The sequence below is a fragment of the Saccopteryx leptura genome, chromosome 4 (assembly GCF_036850995.1).
Source record: "Saccopteryx leptura isolate mSacLep1 chromosome 4, mSacLep1_pri_phased_curated, whole genome shotgun sequence".
Classification (NCBI taxonomy): domain Eukaryota; kingdom Metazoa; phylum Chordata; class Mammalia; order Chiroptera; family Emballonuridae; genus Saccopteryx; species Saccopteryx leptura.
The window spans coordinates 214,060,748-214,084,269 of record NC_089506.1 but is presented as its reverse complement, the minus strand read 5'-3'; the positions used below and the strand labels follow the sequence as shown (position 1 = coordinate 214,084,269).

At 47.4% G+C, this 23,522-nt stretch overlaps 2 protein-coding genes and 1 pseudogene across 5 annotated transcripts in view; 1 reads left to right on the top strand and 2 right to left on the bottom strand.

Annotated features, from left to right (window-relative positions):
- Positions 1–284, bottom strand: part of IFT140 (intraflagellar transport 140) — a 108,901-nt gene extending 108,617 nt beyond the window's left edge. Inside the window, exon 1 of one of the 2 annotated variants that reach the window (XM_066382964.1) lies at positions 202–284. The gene's annotated coding sequence lies outside the window, so the exon portion shown is untranslated. The remainder of the gene's footprint in view (positions 1–201) is intronic. The other variant, XM_066382965.1, reaches the window with a different exon arrangement.
- A 288-nt stretch (positions 285–572) lies between these two features.
- CRAMP1 (cramped chromatin regulator homolog 1) overlaps positions 573–23,522 on the top strand; it is a 67,444-nt gene continuing 44,494 nt past the window's right edge. For 2 of the 3 annotated variants that reach the window (XM_066382959.1, XM_066382956.1), the window contains exons 1-3: positions 573–865; positions 2,943–3,286; positions 16,195–16,388. In XM_066382959.1, the coding sequence (XP_066239056.1) occupies positions 2,944–3,286; positions 16,195–16,388 (537 nt within the window). In that variant the 5' untranslated portion in view covers positions 573–865; position 2,943. Of the gene's footprint in view, positions 866–2,682; positions 2,756–2,942; positions 3,287–16,194; positions 16,389–23,522 lie in introns of those variants that run through there. The other variant, XM_066382958.1, reaches the window with a different exon arrangement.
- On the bottom strand, positions 21,146–21,797 carry LOC136402538 (ubiquitin carboxyl-terminal hydrolase isozyme L3-like; annotated as a pseudogene).

The following is a 23,522-nucleotide window of genomic DNA, read 5'->3' as shown; positions in this document are numbered from 1 at the left end:
GGGGGCCGGATAAATGCCTCAGGGGGCCGCATGCGGCCCGCGGGCCGTAGTTTGGGGATATCCTTAAGCACCATCACTCCTACTCCCCACCCCCACCATAAACACTAGAATTTAAAAAACACTACTTTATTTCTCTAACGGAGAAAAAGGGCCTAAGTGCCCAGCACCATCTGCTACGCTAAATAAACTTAAAAAGCATACAGTCAACCCGATAAAGCGTGTGCTTATCTGCCTCAGATGCACTTCTATACTTTTCCTTTCGCGCCAGATTCAACTCGAGAAGCTGAAGCGGTGTTTTCTTCTCACGCATGTATGTATGACGGCATACAGCCCCGACCAATCACAGTTTGGACACTGACTCTATTGGCTGTCGACCCACCAATCCAGAGAGACGCACCATCCCGCAAAGCCGCGAGGCGGGGTCACAACATTACCCTGCGTCCGTACGTGCAAGCGCGCGCGCCCACAGAAGCCAATGGGAGCGCCCTTTTGGGGGCGCGCCCGCTGAAAACTTCGGACGTGCTCGTCTCCGCGCGTGTCACCCCGCCCTGCCCCGCGAGCCTACCGCCCTTGACCAGCCCCGCGCTCCGCCCCTGCGGTCACCGCCGGCCGCCGTAGCCGGAACTGCTCTTGAGCGCGACTGGACGGGTCTTCGGGAGGTTGAGCGGTGGCTGTCTCCGCTCCCGCAGCCCAGTCAGCTGCACCCCGGCCACGGAGGGGACGTTTCCGAAGCGGGGCAGCCCACCGGCATCGCGGCCTCGCTGCAGCCGGAGCCCGGGGCTGCCCGGCCCGGCCGATCTGCGGGCTCCCGGAGGCCCCCGGGGGGCCTGGGAAACCAGGCTGCTGCGAGGCATTGATGAAAAAGGTGACCGGAGGCTGGGGCTCAAAAGGGGTAGGCCACTTGGCCCGATTGTCATGGCGAGGCCGGGCTCTCAGCCGAACCGGGATTGCAGGGGAGCGGCCTGCGCCCTTGCCCGGTGGTTACGCACGCGGTGTGTTGTCGGAGGGATTCCGGGGAGCCCGGACCGCGAAGTGTTGCGTTGATAGCGCACTTATTGTGTAGCCAGAAATTGGCCCGAGAAGGGGAGGTTTTGCTTTTTCCTTCCCGAAACGTGACAAACGGCATCGAGCCGAGATTGGGCTTAGTAATTACACCTCTGTGCACGTTCAGGGGTAATGTTGAAGGTTTTTGGTAAAAGGTTTTCATCCTTGTGTTTTCTTTAACCTTAGGGGAGAATTCTGAAATGTGTCAATATCCTTTTCATCCTGAAAAGCCGTGTCCTTCTGTGTTCAATTTAGTGTCTAACATTCAACCGGGCAAACGGCAAGTTTATTCTATTGTAGCTGATGTATGCTTTGCCTGAGCCCTGGGGTTGACTGTGGGTAGCTTTGGGATGATAGACCCCTGGGAAGTAGGGTTCTTCACATTATAAACCAAAGAAAAGCCCTTTGGGATACTTTCAGGTTTCTTATGTAGACATAGATAGGTTGAGAAGTGAATAGTGAGAAGGCCTGTGCAATGCAGTCCTTTAAGTTGGGGTATGTGTCTTGTGTAGTTGTATTCCTTGGCAGGGAGTTTTTGTTTTTTTAACTAGCACGAATTCAAATGATGTATAAGGTCAATCACAGCAGATGAAAACTGTTTATAGGTCATTTTGTGACAGAGTATGTCAGCCCAGCAATAGGTAGCACTACGATTTTTGCTAATTTCCATACCTTCTTATGAGAAGTCCTTGCTCAGTTACTGTTTGTTGCTAGCCTTGATGCCTTGTTCTCGTTTTCCTTTTAAATAGAAATGTTTCTGACCTCAGCATTTATGATGAAATTGTGAAACACGGTTTGGGCATAGCATCAAAACACCTGTTAAGGAATAATATTTATCTTTATTCCTTCTTTGCATTTATACGTTACTATTTCTAGGCTAATAATGCAGGTAGGTACCTGATTCTCTTGGTTAATTTTTGAGTGGGTCTTTTTTCTGGGCTGAATTTTTAGAGTCATCACATTTTGTTGTTGACATTTCATACATCAGTGGGTAACAAAGTTAATGCAAGAATTTTATTAATGGTTACCAAGAGTTTTTCATCCATTCTTGCGTTTGGACCTAGACGTTCTGTGCTGTCATCCCTTTCATGGGTAGCCCCAGCCTGTTCCATGCAACAGGCTCCTTTGTTGCAAAAAACATTTTAAATTCATAAATCCCCGCAGCAGCTCACATCTCCCAACCTGGGAAACAAGATTCCCAGAAACCCTGAGCTTATTCTTTATGTCTGTTTAAAAATAAGCAGGCGGACAGGCAGCCGCGGGCCACTATGGAGTTCCCTGTGCACGCAGTCGAGCCCGCGCCTCTCCCCTGCCGGCGTGGATCTCAGCCCCTCGCCCCCACTCCGGGGCCAACTTTGGGGGCCTGCGTGCCGGGCAGGTGCGCGGGCTAGGTGCCACGAGCCATTTGGGGGGCGGGGAAGGGTGGGGTCGGGGGGCGAGGGCGCGAAGGCCCAGCCGGCCCAGGCAGCCCGGGGAGCGAGGGCGGCGCGAAGGTTGCTCGCCTCGCAGGCCATGAGCCGCGGTACTGTTGGGTAAGTGGCTTAGGGCTGCGACGCCGGGACCCAGAAACCTGAACCTCGAACCCCGCACCCGGGATCCTGGATCCTTTTCGACCCCAACGGGTTGGGGCGCCGCGCGGGCAGGGCCGTCTGGGCGCGGCCACCGAACTGCCGCCCGCCACCCCTGGCGCCTCTGTGTCCAAGGCCACGGGGTCCGGGAGGGGGTCCGGGCCGGGGTCCGGGGTCGGGGGCGACTGATTCGGCCGGGCGGTGGCGGGCGGGCCGTGGGAGGACCTGGAACAAACAACGGCGGCCATGTTGAGAGGGAGGCGGGCGGCTAAACTTCGCGGCGTCTCCGGGTCGCGCTGGCCTCACCAGGGCCCTTCTCCTCTCCCGCAGGATGACAGTGAAGTTGGGAGACGGCGGCGGCGGGGAGGAAGGGCTCAAGAGGCTGGGCAAGAGGGCGGCCGATGAGGACGCGCTGGAGAGAGAGGGGGCCGGCGGCGGGGACGCGGCCGAGGAGAGCGGTGGCACAAAGAGAGAAGGCAAGACCCCCCGGGGAGGCGGCCCCCCGGTCCCCGCGGGCGGCCCGCAGGCCCCGTCCCCACCACCAGCGTGCCCCCAGGACCAGCACCACTTCCTCCGGTCCAGCGTGAGGCCACAGAGCAAAAGGCTCAGGAAGGACTCGTCCGGCGGCGCCGGGGGGAGCAGCAGCGCTGGCAGCTCCGGGCCTCGGGGAAAAGGTACGGGGGACTCTACCCCTTGCAGGGTGTGCCCTGTGCTCACCTTCAGGCCCCCACCACAGTTCCTGATCCTGCTCCCGCATTTGGGGTGGCAACTCTGGAGGGGATGTGACCTTTTTCTCTTCCAAAGAGGCTGGTTTTGTTTTTTGTTTTTCTGTTTAAACTGTGTTAAGAGGCATTGAGTATCCTTTCTTTGGGCAAGTACAATAGATTCCTGAAGGTTGTTTTTTTCCCTTCAAAGGATCACTGATGATTTAAGTTATTTTGTACAGCAGACAATAGTTTAGGAGTGGAGAGAGAAAATACCTGCGGTATCCTTGCTAGATGTCAGATGGTGGAAATACAACAAAGGAATGGGCATTTGAAGCTCATTTGGGGTAAGATTGATAAGAAACTGAAAATAACCAGGGGGTCTGACTTGGGCTCTTCACCCTTTACTTCCAGAGTTCTAGGCTCAAAAGTTATGAAGGGCATCAAGACTAGATCCTTTGCGTTTCGGTGCCAGGGAAAGAATCTTTCCTAGGGTAGTAGATAGTGAAAATATAAATATTTGTGGCTTGGTTTAAGAGTAAAACAACAGTCTACAGTGTTTGTCATGCCGTTCTGAGGTGATTGAGAATATTGCAGCTTTACTCTGGTCCCTATCAAAATAGGAAAACCACGTGTCAGTTTTGTTCCTGATGTGCTGGTTCTCCATTGTTTCCTACTTTTATCCGTTTCTGTTTCAGCGTTCTGCTTTTCCTTAATTGTTCAAGTGAATTCTCTTCACACCCTTTTTGCTTCAGGCCAAGTTTGCAGCAGTTTTATAGATAGCAAAGAGAAGGTAAATTCCAGTGAGTTTTGCATGAGAAAACCTTTCACTTAGCTTCTTGGGAAATGGTCCTGATAGTTTATAAAAGGAAATATTTCTGAAGCTAATGGAGAACCCATTTTGGAGATCTCTGTCAAAAGCATTTCATTAAAGTTGCTTTTTCCATCTCATTCTCAATGAGGAGGGCTAGCTTCTAAAATCATAGCCTTACTCATTTTTTGGTAAAGAATTTTGAAGTAAGTATTCTTACTTAAAGATGTAAGTATAAGGTAGTTTAGTATATTTCAGGAACTAAAACTTGCTTCATGAATTTATTTCGGATGTGATAGTTGCTGATTGATTAGAGAAATATTAATTTTTATTTACCGGCTGCACAAGTTTTGTAAAAAATAGTTTTTCATTTCTAGTTACAGGTGTGTTTAAGTTACCAACTGTAAGCTCCTGGGGGGGTCCTCAAGGGTTTGTTGGTGGCTTCAGAAGCCCTGAATTTGGAGTCATGTCAGAGTTCACCGCCTTGTCACCTAGGCCCTCTGTATAACCACGGTCCACTCACCTGACCGCTTGAATCTGCTTTTCCGTCTGAGAAGCATCCTCACCTGTGAAATGAGGAACAGCAGAGACTGCTCCACTATCTCAAAGTGTAGCTGCTAAAAATGAGATGAGGTGCTGGTGTGAAAGCACTCTGCCACCTGTAAATGGCTACTTTTATGTGAGATGCTAAACCTTAAGTGGTTAGTTATATTTCTGGCAGTCAGGTAATTAGGGGAAGTTTGCTTTCACTTGCCTAGGTGAGTGTGACTTGCTCAGAGGGAAAAGGTTTCCTGGAATAGCCTCCAATTAGGTCCTTGGTACTTATGTTTTCAGTTCCTGTCCCCAGTGTGTGGCTTGGAGCAGCAATTGACTTTCCATTAGTAAATGGAAATTTGTTGCAATTTGAGCTTCTTGTGACTTGTACATTTTCCTATTTTAGCAAGCAAATATTTCTTTAATAAGTAATAAAGCTAAGCCGTGATGGTGGCTTTTTAGCAGAGGGTAAGGAAGTGTGTCTCCTTTTCGTCACAGAACTTCTTAGCCAGCATCCGGCCTTTAGCATCCCTTGACTGTGCTCCGAGCCTGGGCAACCAGGATCCTTTGGATGCACTTCTCCACACCCAGGACCCCAGGACAGCCCCTCTTCCTTAGGCCTCAGGGCAGCCTCTGCTCCTTTGGCGCCTCCATTAACAGCCAGAAAAGAAGGTCAAGTGGCAGCATGCTCCTAATCTTTGAAGACCAGTCTTATGGACTATGGAAATCTCCGTTGGACTGGTGAGCATGGATCAGTATGTAAATGGACAGTGTGGTAGGTCCTCGAAGTCCACCCTTATAATGGTAACGAGGTACCCTAGGTACTTAATTCTGGTTTATATCAATTAGCCTGTAGTGGAATTGGTTTCATTTTACATCATTTCATTTAAAGTTACAGAACTTATCAGTGATGTTAAGTGAGGACTTTCTATACGGGCATTTTTAGTTTTTGCAGAGAAATATAATTTTCTGTTATGCTGAAGGATCACAGTCCAGTATTGGAGGTTCCTTTGGTTGATTACTTGCTGCTCTTGCCAGTTTCTGTCTTAAGGGTCATGAGAACCTCGCAGTGTGTTTGGAGAAGACTGTGGAGAAAGGGAAGCCCTCCTTGTTTTGCTTCTGTCCATACAACTGTGTCTTCTTTCTCTGTGACAACATACTCTTGTCAACTTCAATGAAAAGTTATTATTTTCTAGTGTAATTTTTAATTCTTTTCGAACTGATAAAGTGAAAGTAGCTAAAATTTAGCATCTGCGTGCCAGGCATCTTGCATTTCCGTTACTTTTACTTTTAAATATGCGCAGAAACTGAAGTTTGGTGTTTTAAATACATGCTTAACCTGAACAGGAGGTAAGCGCAAATTAGAAACCAGTGGATCTGCTTGATGAAAAAACAAATGTTCTGCAGCCCTGCCATGCTGCCCAGGGTGACCGGAGGCACCGAGACTGAAACTCGGAAGTCACGGACCCGAGAGCACATGGCCCAGGGGACAGAGCCCCCGATGCCCTTCCCTGTCCGGCAGTTCCATTCTGGGCGAACTAGTGCATCTTGATTTCTTTGTCTATAAATGAGGGTAATACCAGTGCCTGCCTCGGCACAAGCACTGCCACAGGCCCTGCAGGTCTTGCTTAATGGGCTCTTGGCGCTTCTGTGTGGGAAACGTGCCTCGTTTTGGGGTCTGGGGCTGTAGGGTAGACAGGAGAAGGAGGCCCTGTGGGGAGATGGGGGTAGAGATCCTAGAAATGCCCCTAAAATGCCCCTAAGCTGTTGCCCTGTCAGGACAGTTGAGCTGAGGGTGTGTCTGAGGTGGGTTATAGCCAGACCCTCCATTTTCATTGTCATATTCCCTCCTGTGTCCCTGAACTTCCATTCCACTTGTCAGGGTTGCTAGTCACAAAATGCACCATCTTTACAACTGGGCCATGTTGGCTGACTTTATTGTGCTTGTGTTTAGGAATATTACAGATTCCTGTACAGATCTTACTTAAATTTGCATAATCTGCAGGCTGCTTGCAGCTTCTGCGTGTTATTAGAGGATGTCTTATGAAATATGTCACTCCTATTCGGTCAGCCTTTGAGAGACAAACCATATGAGAAAGGTTTGAACCAGCGGTCAGAGGACTCAGCTTCTCCCTCTAGAGCCGCCGTGTGGCTGGGTCAGCTTGGGACAAAAGGAAAGTTGCTCGACATGCTCGAACCCTAGGTTTTTTACTTGCAAAATGGGTCTGGTGAACAGTGCCTTGAAACTGCATTCACGTTCACCGTAACCCTCGGGGGTGAAGCGGGCCGTTGTGCAGAGTGGGTTCAGCTCCTCTGTGTTCTCAGGAGAGTGCTGTGGGAACTGCCTGAAAGCGGGACAGCTCTGTGTTTGGTGGAAAGCACGGAGCAGGGAGTAGCCAGGGTGCATTCGCCTCCCTCCAGGTATGGAACTGCCTGTTGGGCCTGGTATGGCTCTTGTCTGCCCTGCTGTCACTTGCACTGTCCCTTCCTCACGGCTCTGGCGCCCAGCCCTGGGCAGCTGGTTGGAGTATGGCTGTGCAGACTGTGAGGTCCCTGCCCCTGTACCCGAAGGAGGACACATCAGATGATCACAAGAGCACTGAGGCTGTGGTTCTTCCTGGTTCATTTCAGTAAATGACGTTTAATAAAGTCAGGTGCAATGATGACCGTGTGGAGCCACCCTGGCTGCCTAGGCTGGGATGTCAGGCTTTGCTGAAAGGTGTCAGACCTTGTTGGGAGAAGAGGAGGAGGAAGGGGAGGCATTCCCCTTACTCGGTTTAGCACACAGCATGCACACCCCATGTGATGGCTGCATACCCCAATATGTGGTCCTGTTGTGTGACATAGACCCTTGGTGCACAGTAGGTCAGGAGACTTGTGTGTGGTCCAGGTCACTTTAAAGACTGGTCACAGTGGAACTGTGCAGGACAGAGGAAAATATCTGTAAACCAGAGGTTCTTGGTAAATTGCTAAGATCAGAGTTGTACAGATTGCATTTGCTTCCTGTGAAAGATGTGTATGGGTAGTAGAGATGAGTAGACGCGGCACCGTTTGAATACTGGTTTGAAGGCTGAGCTAAATTTTCTTTCGACTTTTCATGTCAAAACTAATGCCTCATGGACTTTTAATGTCAAAGCTAATGTCATTTCTGCGGTGTTTGGCTGTCTTTGGAAGTACCTTTTGCCAAACAAATATATTTAGGATTGTCATTTCATGTGGTACAGTTTTGTCTATTTTAGATTATATGAAGATATAAAGATAACCAGAATGATTTCGGATAGAGTCACAGATGTAAATATTAGTTTTGTCATAGATGGTGGTCCCGCATAGAAGCATTTTACCACGTTAAGTAACTGCAGTGTTTTTAGCATTGAAGAACAGGGTGAGAAATACCCCAAAGAATACATTCCCAGGTGTTTGTGGGTTTTGGGTGGGATATCAAGAATTGCCTCCAGAAGACTGTTAGAAATGTTCACGTTATTTGAAGACGGTGTGTGTTTTAATAGACGCAGTGGCGTTTCAGTTGTGTTTTTCTCAAACATCTGTGGGAGGAGTGGGAGAGTCTTGGAGAGGCCAGCCCTGGTCATTGTGTTGAGGGTGCTGAGCTTTGCGGGCTGCCAAGGACTGGAGATGCTGTCTAGACACAGAGGATGCAGAGGTGATTAGTGCACGTCCTGGGACCACAAGGTTCCAGTTCACCTTCAGGTCCCAGAAGAGGATGTTATGGATGGAGGCGGGGGACTCTGGACAGGGGCTCTGACCACCTGGCTGGAGCATCTGTCCTGGCTGTCAGAGACTGTGTGGCAACTGGCGGGGAGAGGTCCTCCTTCTTGAACACCATGTGGAGCAGCTTGCTGAAGATGGATGGTGTCGCACAGTGTGAGTGACAATAGGAGCAGCCCATGGGCAGCATGGACATTCATCTGTTGAGGTGATGCTCTTACTGAGGATTGATGGGCTGTCACATTTTCTCTGTGGGGCATGGTAGAGAGGGTGTGCCCTCATCACATCTGGGTTCTGAAAGCAAACCTGGCCATTCCAGCCTCTGACACGTGATACATGTTACGAGAGGCACTGAAGCACCTATCAGAGACCTTGGCATTTTTGCCTCCTGTCTCAACCATGGTGTTTGTGTCCTGAGTTGGATGTGTGGGGATGGAGTGGTCAGCCTCTGAAAGGTCCCTGTCCTGTCATGCCATGGACGCAGGTGATGAGGAAGTGTTCCTGAGCTAAGGTGGGGGGCAGGCAGGCCTGGAGGCACACGTTCATTAGCTAGACTTAAACTGTCTTTCTAGCTGAGAATGGCTCATGTGTCCTCTCGTCCCGGGACATTACTGAATACTTTGCACTTGGTGGATCTTTCACTCTCAAGATTCTAATGCTCCTAACTCTTGGAAGGAAGTTCCAACTCCAGAGGAACACTCAGGACGGTGAGCTGTATGGTATGACAGATTGTCCTTACATCTTGTGTCTTACCTAAATTAAGTAACCCAGTTTTGTTTTTTAGAGGTGAACGTCCACAGCCCTGACTCCCTCCTGCCACTTACTTGCCGTGTGCCTTTCAGCAAGTCCTTGCACCTCTTGGCTTCCTTACCTGTCTGAGGGTTGGGTGGTGGGTCAGGTTCCCTCCTCTCTAAAGCCTTTGACTCCTGTAGCTCTGTATATAATAAAAGTGCAGAAGCAGCTGTGACACTGGCAGCAGCCGCCATGCTGCTGTGTGGCCCCAGAGGAAAATGCTCTGGTTTGGAACGAGAGACTTCCTATTGCTTGGTGACCTTGGTGGTTTCATGCTTTGGAGCCTCAGTTTCCCCATTTCCAAGATGTGGATGATAACTACACAACATAAGGACAGATGGGAGCAGTATTTGAATGTGCTTGACTGGTGCAGTAGAAATCCATGTTTCCTCTGCTCCAGGCCATTGGGGGACTGCGGCTCCACCCGTGTGCCTCAGACTCTTCAGTGAGAGATGGGGATAATTTTCTTCTCTCCGAGCAGTGTGAGGGGACATGGGTGATGGCGTTCTAGGTCGACGCAGAGGTATGTGATGGGGGGCACACAATCTCGTTTGTCAGGGGTAGGAGAGAGTGGACAGGCAGGCAGCGGGGAAGTCCACATGGCTGTGTCCCTTAAATGCACGCTCTGGAGAGTGGGCTGCAGCTGGGTGGTGGTTTGGGAGACCAGAGAGGAGGCAGTTAAGATTTTTTTACTTGGTGGTGGCTCAGAGTTGGCCTGGGAAAATGGCAGCGGAAATGGGAAAGAGGAGAAGCCAGGTGGCACCGGGGCAGCTGGAGGGTTGTGGCATTGCAGTGGGCCGAGAGGGAAGTGTGGGTTCCGTTTTGGAGGCACTGGGTCCCAGGGGACCGAGGCAGGCGAGGGACACAGCGAACACAGTGGAGGCCCTTGCTCTGTTGGTTCCTGAGCTCACTGAACATCTGCTCTGTGTGAGGCCTGGTGCCAACCTTGGGCACAGAAAAGGATGACATTATAATTGTTTTCAAAGAGCTCACAGTGGAGACCCTGTTCTTGGACTTCACTTCCCTTCGGGCTCTTTGGACACTGACTTCCTATCATGTAGACTCTTGCTAACCCTCTTTGTGGCCTCAGAAATGTAGCCTACAGTGGAGGGTTAACTTTGACTCTACTTTTTTACAGGGCTCCTCGCACTCACTTCTGTCCCCAGAGGAAGCCCCCATCCCCACCCTGTCATGTTCGAATTGTCTTCTCTCCACTTCTTGCCTCTCTACTTCTGTTCTCCTCACTTGCTTTCCTCCCTTCCTCTTTAGTCATCACCATTGTACCTGAATTTTCCTTCCCTGATTGTAGCCCCTTCTGAGTACCGTCACGTTCTACCAGCATTTCTGCTCCCCTTCCTGTTTCTCATGCTTGAGCTGGAGTCCTGGACTGAGCTGAGGTCAAGCGATGAAGCCTCTTTCTCATCTGACATGTTGGGAATGAACAGAGGCCACAGTTTTCTTTCTACCTGGAAGCTTTGTGAGTCTGTTTTACTTTTTACAAGGCATTACAAGGCCTAGGATGATGGGTACCAAATGTTAAAAAACTTACTTGGGACTGATTTGCTTTCTTCTTTTGAATGTTCGTTCACATTGCTCTACTGAGGCTGGATCAGTTGGAACCATCGGAAGGCAGGGAGACGGAACATCTCTGCACAGGACCTCTGGCCAGTGGGAGTGGCTGGCTGCTCCGAGGCCTGGTTTGCTGCCTCATGCATCTCGGCAGAGCTGCTTTGACTGTTGTACCTTCCTTCACACCCACAGTTTTGGTTTGTCCTGCACTCTACCTCTGAGGTCCCTTCTAGCTCTGAAATGCTTCCCTTCTGTTTTCCTTCATTGTTCCTTCTTCTTGTCTTGGACACCAGTACCGTGATCTTGTGAATTAACAAAGGCTAGCAAGATAGTTACATTATTGATTTTTCAGAAATGCGTATCTGTTACTTTCCAGTACATCTAATGCCAGCGTGGACCAGCAAATGTAAACCAGATCCATGAATGTAGAGCTGGTTAGCACGTTACTGTTGTTTCAGAAAAAGTTTAGTGAATTTTTCATTAGAAGTGGAAAATGACTCTTGAGATTGTTTGTGTGAGTTGTGCAGAGGGGACAGACAGCCCCTCCTGAAATAACTAAAAACCAGGACTTGTGGACTTGAAGATGACCAGAACTGGTTTTTTCTGTGTGTGACAGAGACGGAGAGACAGAGAGAGGGACAGATAGGGACAGACAGAAAGGAAGGGAGAGAAATGAGAAGCGTCAGTTCTTCATTGCGGCACCTTAGTTCATCGATTGCTTTCTCATTTGTACCTCGATGAGGGAGGGGGGGCTACAGCAGAGCAAGTGATCGCTTGCTTAAGCCAGCAATCTTGGGCTCAAACCAGCGACTATGGGGTCATGTCTATGATCCCATGCTCAAGCCAGCAACCCTGCGCTCAAGCTGGTGAGCCCGTGCTCAAGCCAGATGAGCCCGCATGAAAGCCGGCGGCCTCAGGATTTTGAACCTTGGTCCTATGCGTCCCAGTTCTGTGCTCTATCCACTGCACTACCGCCTGGTCAGAAAGAACTTCTTGTATTTAAGACTGGTGTTGTTCTTTTTTCTCTTTTTTTAATTTTTTTTTTTTTTTTACAGGGACCGAGAGAGGGATAGACAGGGACAGACAGGAACAGAGAGATAAGAAGCATCAATCATCAGTTTTTTGTTGCAACACCTTAGGTGTTCATGGATTGCTTTCTCATATGTGCCTTGACCGTGGGCCTTCAGCAGACCGAGTAACCCCTTGCTTGAGCCAGCGACCTTGAGTCCAAGCTGATGAGCTTTTGCTCAAACCAGATGAGCCCGTGCTCAAGCTGGCAACCTCGGGGTCTGGAACCTGGGTCCTCTGCATCCCAGTCCGACGCTCTATCCACTGCACCACTGCCTGGTCAGGCTCTTTTTAAAAAATTTTATTAATATTAATTTATTCTATTAACATGAATTCAAGTGTCCCACTTGATATAGCACCTTCACCCCCAGCCCATTGTCCCGTTGCCCCTCCTTTGCCTCACCCCCCTTTCCTCAGGGATTTGCTGTCCTGCTATCTGTATCTCTGTGTTATGTATGTATAATTTCACTAATCCCTTCATAAGAATGGTGTTTAAAAAAAAAAGGTGTTTTATGTGGCATCTGTAACCTGGTCTTTAGTTCCCAGCAAAAGCATCTCAGACCTACTAGAAATCGAATGAAACCTATTATCCCTGGAAATGTACTCTCAAGTTACCGTACCTGTTGAAAACATGTGAAGTGCAAGGTTCATTGATTAGGTCACGCATTAGGTTTGGTTTGGTTTGGTTTGGTGAGGAACGTGCGAAGTCGGGTTGTGTGCCCAGTCTGTAGCATAGAGATCACCTGGATTGCGTTTTTGTTGCACATGCATGTGGAGTGGAAAGGGACAATTGGAAAATCGGCTGGAATGTAGACTGATTTAGCTTGATCATCTTTTATTATGTAACAGTATATTTAGGACTGTGAATGTCAAACACTCAAAGATAGCACTGGCTGGCTAGGGTGACCAAGAAACTGAGTTTTTGTTTTATTTAATTTTAATTAATCAATCTTTAAATATAAGTAGCCTCATGTGGTTAATGGCTGTCAAATTGGATAGCATAGCTCTGATAAACCAACGATTTCTTGTACCTAGTCACGTTACCATGGGACAGCGATTTTCAATCAGTGTGTCCACGAGAATTTTTAAAACACGCAATACCTGACTGTTTAGTCGGGGGCACTGACCTCTTTTTTCTTAGATTGTCAAATAAAGAAATGACAGTAGCCAACACAACAATAGCTGTCCTGTGTGGATGCATCAAAATTATAGTATGCCTATTTTTTGTCATATCGGCAAAAAATATTTTTAGTGTGCTGCAGAATTTTAGTAATTTATGTGTGCCATGAGATGAAAAGGTTGAAAATCACTGCCTTAGGAAGTCAGCTCATTGCTTAACTGATACACCTTTCCACGCAAAAGAATCAGACGATTCCATATAACTGAGTAATTCTTTTTTTTTTTAATTATTTATTAATTTTACAGAGAGAGGACAGGGGTGGTGGATGAGAAATACCAAACTCATAGTTGCTTCACTGTAGTTGTTCATTGGTTGCTTGTCATATGTGCCTTGGCCAGGCAAGCCCAGGGTTTTGAACCGGCGACCCCAGCATTCCCAGTCAACACTCCATCCACTGCACCACCACAGGCCAGGCATAACTGAGTAGTTCTTTCAGCATGTATGAAAACACATTCTGCTTCCTAAAGTTGGACTGACCTGTTTTCAGATACTCCCTATTGACGTAGTAACAGATTCATGGTACACACTCGGGAAACTGTACCAGTGGAGAGGGATTGCCTCCCACTGTTCCCAGACAGCCCTGCACCAATGTCTTGTTTTTTCCAGGGGTAGTCTGAAAGCTTACATGGATCAGCAGGTTTTTAGTTTTTCATTTCTTTTATTTCTGATGGTTTTTATAGAACTACTTGTCTTTCATTCATCCTTGGGAGGCAGACTCTGGTCAAGGGAGTGAGGGAAACGCCCGTTTTGCACAGAGCTGCCCAGGGAAGGCCCACCTGATTGACTAAGAAGTAAATCTCGGTGGAGAAGTACTTGATCATCTCATTAGAAAGACATCTGAACAATCATCTGCGGTTGTTTGGCTTTGCTTTTTAAAGCACCTTTATGATCTTATTTTTACTGTTATTCAGAGTTTGAAGGTTTTTCCCCATTTGATGGTCCTACAGTTTTGTGGAAAGGGAATCACTGAGATATGCTGGGAGTGCTGTTCCCTCTGAAAGGAAGAAACTAAATGGGTGGGAGCGTTTGGTTAGGTCATACAATCTTTTTGTCAATGACCTTCAACTCTCGTTTATTGCCTCCATGGTCCTCAGAGTGCAGACCTGGTTTACTGCACAGCACGGGCGCCCTGTGTTGTTGTTGTACTTGATGGCACTTTCCCTTTTCACATGTGTGTTTGTTCTTTTTTTTTAGTTGATTTTAGAGAAAGAGGGAAGGTATGGGGGGAGAGAGAGAGAGAAACAATTTATTGTTCCACTTATTTTTTTTTTAATTTTATTTATTTACTTTTTACAGAGACAGAGAGTGAGTCAGAGAGAGGGATAGACAGGACAGGAACAGAGAGAGATGAGAAGCATCAATCATTAGTTTTTCATTGCACGTTGCAACACCTTAGTTGTTCATTGATTGCTTTCTCATATGTGCCTTGACTGCGGGCCTTCAGCAGACTGAGTAACCCCTTGCTAGAGCCAGCGACCTTGGGTTCAAGCTGGTAGGCTTTTACTCAAACCAGATGAGCTCGTGTTCAAGCTGGCAACCTCGGGGTCTCGAACCTGGGTCCTCTGCATCCCAGCCTGACTCTCTATCCACTGCGCCACCACCTGGTCAGGCCCACTTATTTATACATTCATTGGTTGATTCTTGTATGTACCCTGACTGGGGATCGAACCTGCAACCTTGTTTTGCGATGACATTCTGCCGCTGAGCTAACTGGCCAGTGCATCAGCTTGGTTTTTAAGGTCTCATCTTGAGATTTGGAACTGATGCTTTAAAAGCATTTGCAAGGTTGTAGGGTCACTCCCTAAACACCAGGTTTTGCTGGTGGAAATTGATCCAGAAAAAGGAGTTTTAAGACTTTTTTTTATTGTCAAATAATCTTTATTTGAAATATCTAATTTGTAATTTTTTTTAAGATTTTATTTATTGATTTTACAGAGAAAGGAGAGGGGGTGTGGAGCAAGAAGTATCAACTCATAGTTGCTTCACTTCAGTTTATTGATTGCTTGGCGTATGTGCCTTGACCGGGAAAGCCCAGGATTTCGAACCAGTGACCTTAGCATCCCCGGTGGATGCTTTATCCACTGTGCCACCACAGGTCTACTTTGTAATTTTTAACTGGGCATTCCACTGCACCATGCTGATATCATCTATGATATCATGAGGGTGGTGGCCATCAGCTCTGGGCAGTCCCCAAGATATCTTCAATGGTTCCAGAGAGTTCTCTAACTAAAGATCAGTGCCACATCTGTCGGGCAATGTTGACAATCTCATCAAAAGCAATATTTCTACCATGCTTATTTTTAAAATTTTTTTATTTTTGCTTCTTTTTGTCTCTTGGCGGTTCTTTGAGGGCTTTGATGATCGGGGCAGAGGCAGAAAATACTCCTTAATTTGAGCCTGTTTGGAATGGTCAGTTTCACTGTAATCCGCAGCCCCTTTTAGTTACCTATTGCTTTGGTGATGTGATCACAACCATTTCTGGAGACAGACCCAGAGGACTGATCTTGGTGGCTGGGGCAGACGTGGCACCAACTTGCCCACTGGTGCACCTAAGGTTTACGACTTTGATCTTGTTAGGGTCGAACTTGGGCAGCGTGGTGGAGGTGGCTGGTGTCGGATGAACCTGGATTCCGGACAAAGTTGCACCTAGGCCTCCTCCAAGCTAAAAGCTGAAAAAGAGGAGTTTCAAGATTTACAGATTCTTAGGCATCAAATGACTCATATTCTAAAGTATTGATTATATCTAAAGGAGGACAGTGTTTTTATACCCATTTAAATATTTTCTTGAGCTTGAATTTTCAATTTGTTCAATTGAAAAGATAAGAATTGTTTCAGCCAAACCCTCATTTGAAAAAAAACACTCTTAATTGTGATGTTTGGTTTCAGTTCACAGAGAGGAAAGAGCTGTAGACCTCCATCGTGGACATTATCATTGTACTCTTTAAAGGATTCCACATAAATACTCTTTCTCCTTTTTTCACTGTAAAAACATTTGAAAGAGTCACAAGGTCAGGTCAGGATGGTGTCATTACTGGATAGCACCACTGGGCACACCGTAGGTCCCAGGTGCTGTCCTACTATATAGTCTCAGTGGTTGTGGAGCATGGAATGGGACCTCAGGGTGGGTCCCCAGATAGTGGGGCCTTCCCGAGCCTCTCCAGCTTTCTGGAACAGATTACGATATGGTTCTTTCTCTCAAAGGAGCCGACAGTGGTGGATCGTCATCTGGAAATGGGTCTGGGGTTGCCTCTGCTGCCCCTGCAGGGGCCTCTCGCTCCTCCTCCCGGAACTTAGGCTCTTCTGGTGGTGAGAAGGAAGAAGGCAAGAAGGTCCGGCGGCAGTGGGAGTCCTGGAGCACCGAGGACAAGAACACTTTCTTTGAGGGACTGTACGAGGTGAGTTATGGGGCCAGATTAGGCCACTCAGACTCCTAGTCTCTTATCATTTGTATTTCTTTTTAAGTTATCCTTTGCCTTTTTTACTATATGGCTACTAAATCTACTAGGTTAGTAGTTCTGTTGGGGAGCCCTTAATGTGACTGTGGCAGGTTTGGGTCCCCAGAGCTGAGGCCTCCCAATTGTGACTTTAAAAGCTGTTACTAGAGGGGTAGCTGTTTGGAGGCATCTTTTTTTCCTTTTTTAACAAAGAGTCAGAGAGAGGGATAGATAGGGACAGACAGACAGGTATGGAGAGAGATGAGAAGCATCAATCATCAGTTTTTCATTGCAACACCTTAGTTGTTCATTGATTACTTTCTCATATGTGCCTTGACCGTGGGCCTTCAGCGGACTGAGTAACCCTTTGCTCGAGTCAGTGACCTTGGGTCCAAGTTGGTGGGCTCTTGCTCAAACCAAATGAGCCTGAGCTCAAGCTGGCAACCTCAGGGTCTCAAACCTGGGTCCTCTGCATCCCAGTCCGATGCTCTATCCACTGCTCCACTGCCTGGTCAGGCTTGGAGGCATCTTTATGTTTCTTTTCCTTCTCAGATTCTACCCATTGTCTTTCCAACATACTCAGGATTGAAGAGTAGTGCCCCTCTTTCTGGGCCTTCCCCTTGCAGCTGAGGGGGCTGATCTAGAGGGGTGTCCCCTGGGGGGAGGGGCAAACACTTGTCTCATCAGTCAGAGCAGCCAGCTCAGCCTTGAGAGACACTGCAGCTGACCTGGGACAAACTAAAGATAGAAAAAGCTGTTCCCTGATCCCGCAGCTGAGAGAAATGGCTGTGTTCCCTGCCGGCCATTTTCACTGTCACTTCTTGTTTTTTCCAAACCTTTGTAATTGTAACGAACATGATTTTTTTTATTGTCAGGTGCATATTTGATGGTGTTTCATAGTTCTTTTGTTTAGTATTTTTTTCATGTGTATAAATATAAGGTCTACCGGAAAGTTCTATCCGTTTTTAGAATAAAACAAAATACAAATTTTTCTTACCATCAATAAACTTTATTAAATAATATAATTGCCATTATTATTAATGATTTCTTGCCAGCGTGAGGGCGATTTGTATATCCCATTTTTGAAAAATGTTTTATCTTTTGATGCGAAAAATTGAACCAGTGCTTGTTTGATATCTTCTTTATTTTTGAATTTTTTGCCCTTCCAAAAATTTTGTAAGTACAAAAACAAGTAATAGTCGGAGGGTGCTAAGTCCAGGGAATATGGTGGATGCGACAGACATGTTTCTGTAGCATTTCTTCCTTGTTGAAATTTGTAAAAATTACAGTGGCGTAAATGAACTTTATCAGTAGCCATGGGTACACTATCGCTTCACACATAAGACTAACATGAATCAACTTTGTTTTAGTTAATTTGCTACGTCAGTATGTATACATTAAGTGATAAAAATAGAGAGGCACACATGAGCCAAATAAACATGTGCTTACGTGTCGAAACTTGTTGTGAGGAGAAGCGCCCATTTGCTTCTCCACCCCTCCGCCGGGCTTTCCTCTCTGTCTCTCTCTTCCCCTCCTGCAGCCAAGGCTCCATTGGAGCAAAGATGGCCCGGGCGCTGGGGATGGCTCTGTGGCCTCTGCCTCAGGCGCTGGAGTGGCTCTGGTCGCAACATGTTGACGCCCAGGATGGGCAGAGCATCGCCCCCTGGTGGGCAGAGCGTTGCCCCTGGTGGGCGTGCCGGGTGGATCCCGGTCGGGCGCATGCGGGAGTCTGTCTGACTGTCTCTCCCTGTTTCCAGCTTCAGAAAAATGAAAAATGGAAAAAAAAAAAAAAAAAAAGAAACTTGTTGTGATAGAAACGGACAGAACTTTCCGGTAGATCTTACATTTACTCCAGGTGTAGGCAAGCCCATGGTCTATGTGTTGTTCTCTGCCTATTTTTATAAATAAAGTTTTATTGGAACACAGCCATGCCCATTTGCCTGTATATTGTCTTTGGCCAATTTTGACTGCAGCGGCAGAGTTGAGCAGTTTCAGCAGATACTGAGTGGCCCATGACATCTAAGTGTTAACCTTCTGACCAGCCTTGCCTGCCCTTACCCATTGAGCTATTGATTGTTGTACAGTATGCATCTTCTGCATATACTGTGTTTTAGGATATATCTTTGGGCTATAGTGTCCACAGTAGGCTGTTCAGAAAATGAACCTTATTCTTTTAATAGTAAAGGAATTGGAATGATAGGAAAGTCTGTCCACAGCTGTGAAACAGACTCATAAAGGAAGGAGGCTTTGGAATTGAAATCATGAAGGGTTCATAGAGAAACCAAAAAGGAGACTCCTAAGTGGAGGCAGAGAACTAGAGCTTGGTGCCGGTTTCTGAACATTCCTGTGACTGGTTTTCTCCCTTCCTGGGGCTGATGGTTTAGTCTCCCTGTCCTGGGTGGAAGAGGCCCACGTGTCGGGGCTGTTTAATTCAGATGTCCAAGGTGAGAAGGAAGTATGTGCACGAGGCTTGTTCTAGTAGGTGCAGTCATTCACGTAAATCCAGATGTGTGCTTTCTCTTCCCTTTGACAGTTTTAAAGTACAGAAGCTGTTTTTGTATAGATTATATGCCTAAATTGCCTTCCTTTTTTTATTTTCCTATTTATTTTTTAAGTGAGAGGAGAGGAGATAGACTCCTGCGTGCTCCCTTGCCTGGTCTAGGGCTGATGCTGGAATTCACCAAGCTATCCTCAGCGCCCGGGGCCGATGCTCAAACCAATCAAGCCACTGGCTGTGAGAGGGGAAGAGGGAGAGAAGGGGGAGGGAGGGAAAGAAAAGCAGATGGTCGCTTCTTATGTGTGCCCTGACTAGGGATCGAACCTAGGATGTTCGCATGCTGTGCTGATGCTCTATTCACTGACTCAACCAGCCAGGGTCCTTAAATTGCCTTCTTTAAGCTGTTGAGCATAGAAGACTTGTGATACCTGAATGTTCTCAGAATAACAACCATTGCTGATGCTAAGGCGATACAATTACTAGTTTAATGTGGTCCTTCCCTCTTGGGCTCTGCAGGGTGTCTTCCTGAAGAAAGCAGCAGGTGATGTGGTTGTCAGTTAAAAGTAGGAGGGCAAGAATTCCCATGAATGACTTGCCCTTACATTTTTTTTTTCTTTGTATTTTTCTGAAGCTGGAAACGGGGAGAGACAGTCAGACAGACTCCCGCATGAGCCCGACCAGGATCCACCCGGCACGCCCACCAGGGGCACGCTCTGCCCACCAGGGGGCGATGCTCTGCCCCTCCGGGGCGTCGCTCTGCGGCGACCAGAGCCACTCTAGCGCCTGAGGCAGAGGCCAAGGAGCCATCCCCAGCGCCTGGGCCACCTCTGCTCCAATGGAGCCGTGGCTGCGGGAGGGGAAGAGAGAGACAGAGAGAAAGGAGGGGGTGGGGATGGAGAAGCAAATGGGCGCCTCTCCTATGTGCCTGGCTGGGAATCGAACCCGGGTCCCCCGCACGCCAGGCCGATGTTCTACCGCTGAGCCAACCAGCCAGGGCCGCCCTTACATTTTTTTAGGTGGATTAGTTCATTTCCTTCTCATTGGTCTAGGCTTCTTATTCTAATATTTCTACTAGGTAGGTGTTTATTTTGAGGTCACCTGAATCCCTTAATAGTAAAAATGATTGGCTGTTCTGATCACTTAATGCTTTCTACTATTGGTATTATGGATCCCAAGTAGTGTGAGAGTGTGTGTGTTAGGGTGTGTTTATGTATTTGTATATGTGTGTGGGAGAGAGACAGAGAATGTGAGCACTGGCTCTATGTGTGTCATTTGTGTGACCAGAACTTGGTGGGACTCTGATGGGGTCCTGATGTATGGCTGATTAGCTGGGGCAGATATAACTAGGACTATCTTAACTGTGGGGTCTGGGGGTAAAGGCCTCTGCTCTGAAAGTGTCACTTCTGCAGTGTTCTTCCAGGTTGTCCCTGCCTTTTTGATGCACACAAGTCTTATTTAGCTATGCTTCAAGTGGCAGAGACCCAGCTTAGAGTAGCAGGAAAAGACAAGGGGATTGAGTGGCTCTCATGACTGAGTGGGACAGGAAGGAGCTGGCTCCAGCTGACGATGTTATCTGTTATCCTCTTGTGTTGGGGGTGGTGGTAACATTTCTGTGCTTCTTTTCTCCAGTTTCAGATACTCCTCAGAGGCAAGGACCCACCCCACCCTCACCCCTTTTCCAGCTAGGACAGCTTTAGGGAGGACCCAAATTAGCTGGGCCCATCTCAGACTGCTCCCTGTGGCCCGGGTCATGGGTTATGGCTCCTGTGACAGAGAAGGGAGACGTATCCTAGACAGGTAGTTCTTCACAAAGCCTGTTGTCAACCTTTAATGTTCTCTTATGTCTCTCTGTGTCTATTTTTATTTGCTTCTGCCATACAATTCTTTTTTAAAAATTTATGCAAAGTTTAATCAGTCAAGTTAAACTATCAAAATTGTTTATTTAACCTGACCTGCGGTGGCGCAGTGGATAAAGCATCGACCTGGAATGCTGAGGTCGCTGGTTGGAAACCCTGGGCTTGCCCCATCAAGGCACATATGGGAGTTGATGCCTCCTGCTCCTCCCCCATTCTCTCTCTCTCTCTCTCCCTCTCTCCTCTCTAAAATGAACAAATAAACTCTTTAAAATTGTTTATTTAGTGTATAGGAGCAGAAATTGAATTTTTGTTGCAAATAATACAGTATTTGGTGTTTCCATTATTGACAAACAAAAAGCATTGAATCACAATTCATCAGGGTCATGTTCCATAAACGTCTTGCAAACTTCTGTGACATCCTGAATAACGTTTCATCACTCCTCTCACCATGGTTAATTGGAAATGGTTTCAGTCCATCTAATTCATAGAGATCCCGCCTACGCGAACTAATGCAATAAAATGAAGATCTACTTTTTCATCTATATTTGTTGCCTCAGTTTGACCTTCATGGGCACTGGTCTCATGAGTAACTCTCATAGCATCAGCTCTCCAGGTATCTGGCTCATTCTTCAGGGCTCATTAACACAGACTCCTCCAGGAATTTTTTCAAGGTTGATTCACATTCGAAGTGCATCTTGTCATCATTGTTGGCAATAGCATGGATCAGTTTAGTTCCATAGGCTTTGCTGATTATTTGTTTCAGGAAAACAAATAATGGTGTAACATCTTGTCCCTGAGATTTTATTTTTTCCTCCTCTTCTGTTCTGAATACTTGGTGCTTTTCTGTAATAGGGAAGAGAAGTAACATTGCACACACTGGTCTTGGTACCATGCTAAGGAGTTCGGGATCCACTCCATATACATCAACAAACTGCCAGTCAGGATGTAGACCTAACTGAGAAACCGGTCGGTGACCTTGGGCTTGGCCTCCAGCGGCAGCCAGCACTGACGCCGCATGGCAGCTCTGCCCGGGCACCCTTCCGCCCTCCTGCCGTACAGTTAGTTCTTGATTCCTACCTTACTCTCAGTCATAAGGCCAGCATCTTGGGCTTGTAGTTCACTGGGTTGTTAATTGCTGAAGGCCTCATGTAAATATAGAGCACTGTCATCATGCTAGAAATTTCGCAAAGAACTCCCCATGTAACAGGCTAATAGTCTAATTCAGTAAACGTAACAGGCACGAAAAGTTGGACCATTACCCTGACCAGTGGTGGTGCAATGGATTGAGCATCAGCCTGGGATGCTGAGGGCCCTGGTTCAAAACCCGAAGGTTGCTGGCTTGAGTGGAGAGTCAGCGGCTTGAATGCAGGGTCATCAACATAATCCCAAAGTTGCTGGCTTGAGCAAGGGGTCACTGGCTTGGCTTGAGCCCTCCTCCCCCAACCCTGGTCGAGACAAATGAGAAATAATCTTTAAAATAACAGCTAAAGTGAAGCAACTGAGTTGATGCTTCTCATCTCTCTCCTCCCTCTCTCTCTCAAAAACAAAAAAAAAGGACCACCAGAAAGCAAACACTTAACAAAAGCCACGAGAATTCAGAAGGCAGCATAGATTTAGAACACGGGATCAGGAGTCACAAACCCCAGACTCTAGTCCCTACCTGGTAAGTCAGTTCACCTCTGGGTTTGTTCTCCAGCTGCAAAATGAAGTCATGAGACTGAGAGGCTGTTGCATTGTTTTAGTCACAGGTCTGATCAGGAGCAGAGGAAGTTTTATGGGGGAGGCGGCACCTGATCTAGCCCCTGAAGGAAGACATGTCAGACACAGCTATGTCATTTTATGTTTTACGGCCATTGTGTGTGTTTTTTTAATGAACAAGCTTTAAATTTTTTTAGTTTTTATTTTAACTTTTTAATTTGAAACAACTTCAGACTTGGGAAAAGTTGTAGAATACAAAGAATTTCATATGCCCTTCACCCTGCTTCCCCGTGTTCACATCCGTGCAGCATGACCTACAGAAGAGGAGATTCAGAGTGGACGTGATACTTTTTCCGACCTGTAGGTCGTACTCAGATTGAGCTGGTATTCCCACAGGTCTCCTTTCTGGAGGAGGATCCCACATTGCATTTAGTTGTCATGACTGCTAAGTCCTCCCATCTGGGACGGGTCCTTTGTTTCTTGTTTTTTCCACTCATGACTGACACCTTTGAAGACTCCTAGCTTTAGGTTGTGGGACGCCCCCAGTGTGGGCTTACAGAGGTCTCCTTGTGGTTCAGTTTTACTTTGTGTTTTGTCAGGAGCACAGTAGGAGTGCTGTGCTGTTCTTGGAGCGTCCTCTCTTGCACCCGCAGTGCAGGGTGCTGTCTGCCTCAGTCCTGCTGTTGTGAGCGTAACCCCCATCCAGTCGCAGCTCCCAGGTTCTCCATTGCCAAGTCACTTTTTTTACTTCGAGACTATATAAACCCTGTTTCTCATTCTTTTTTTAGAGAGAGAGGGACAGACAGGAAGGGAGAGAGATGAGAAGCATCAATTCTTCATTACAGCACCTTAGTTGTTCATTGATTGCTTTCTCATATGTGCCTTGACAGGGGGCTCTAGCCAAGCCGGTGACCCCTTGCTCAAGCCAGTGACTGTGGGGGATGCACGCTCAAGCCGGTGAACCGTGCTCAAGCTGGAAGAGCCCGCACTCAGGCCGGCAACCTCAGGGTTTTGAACCTGGGTCCTCAGCGTCCCGGGTCAATA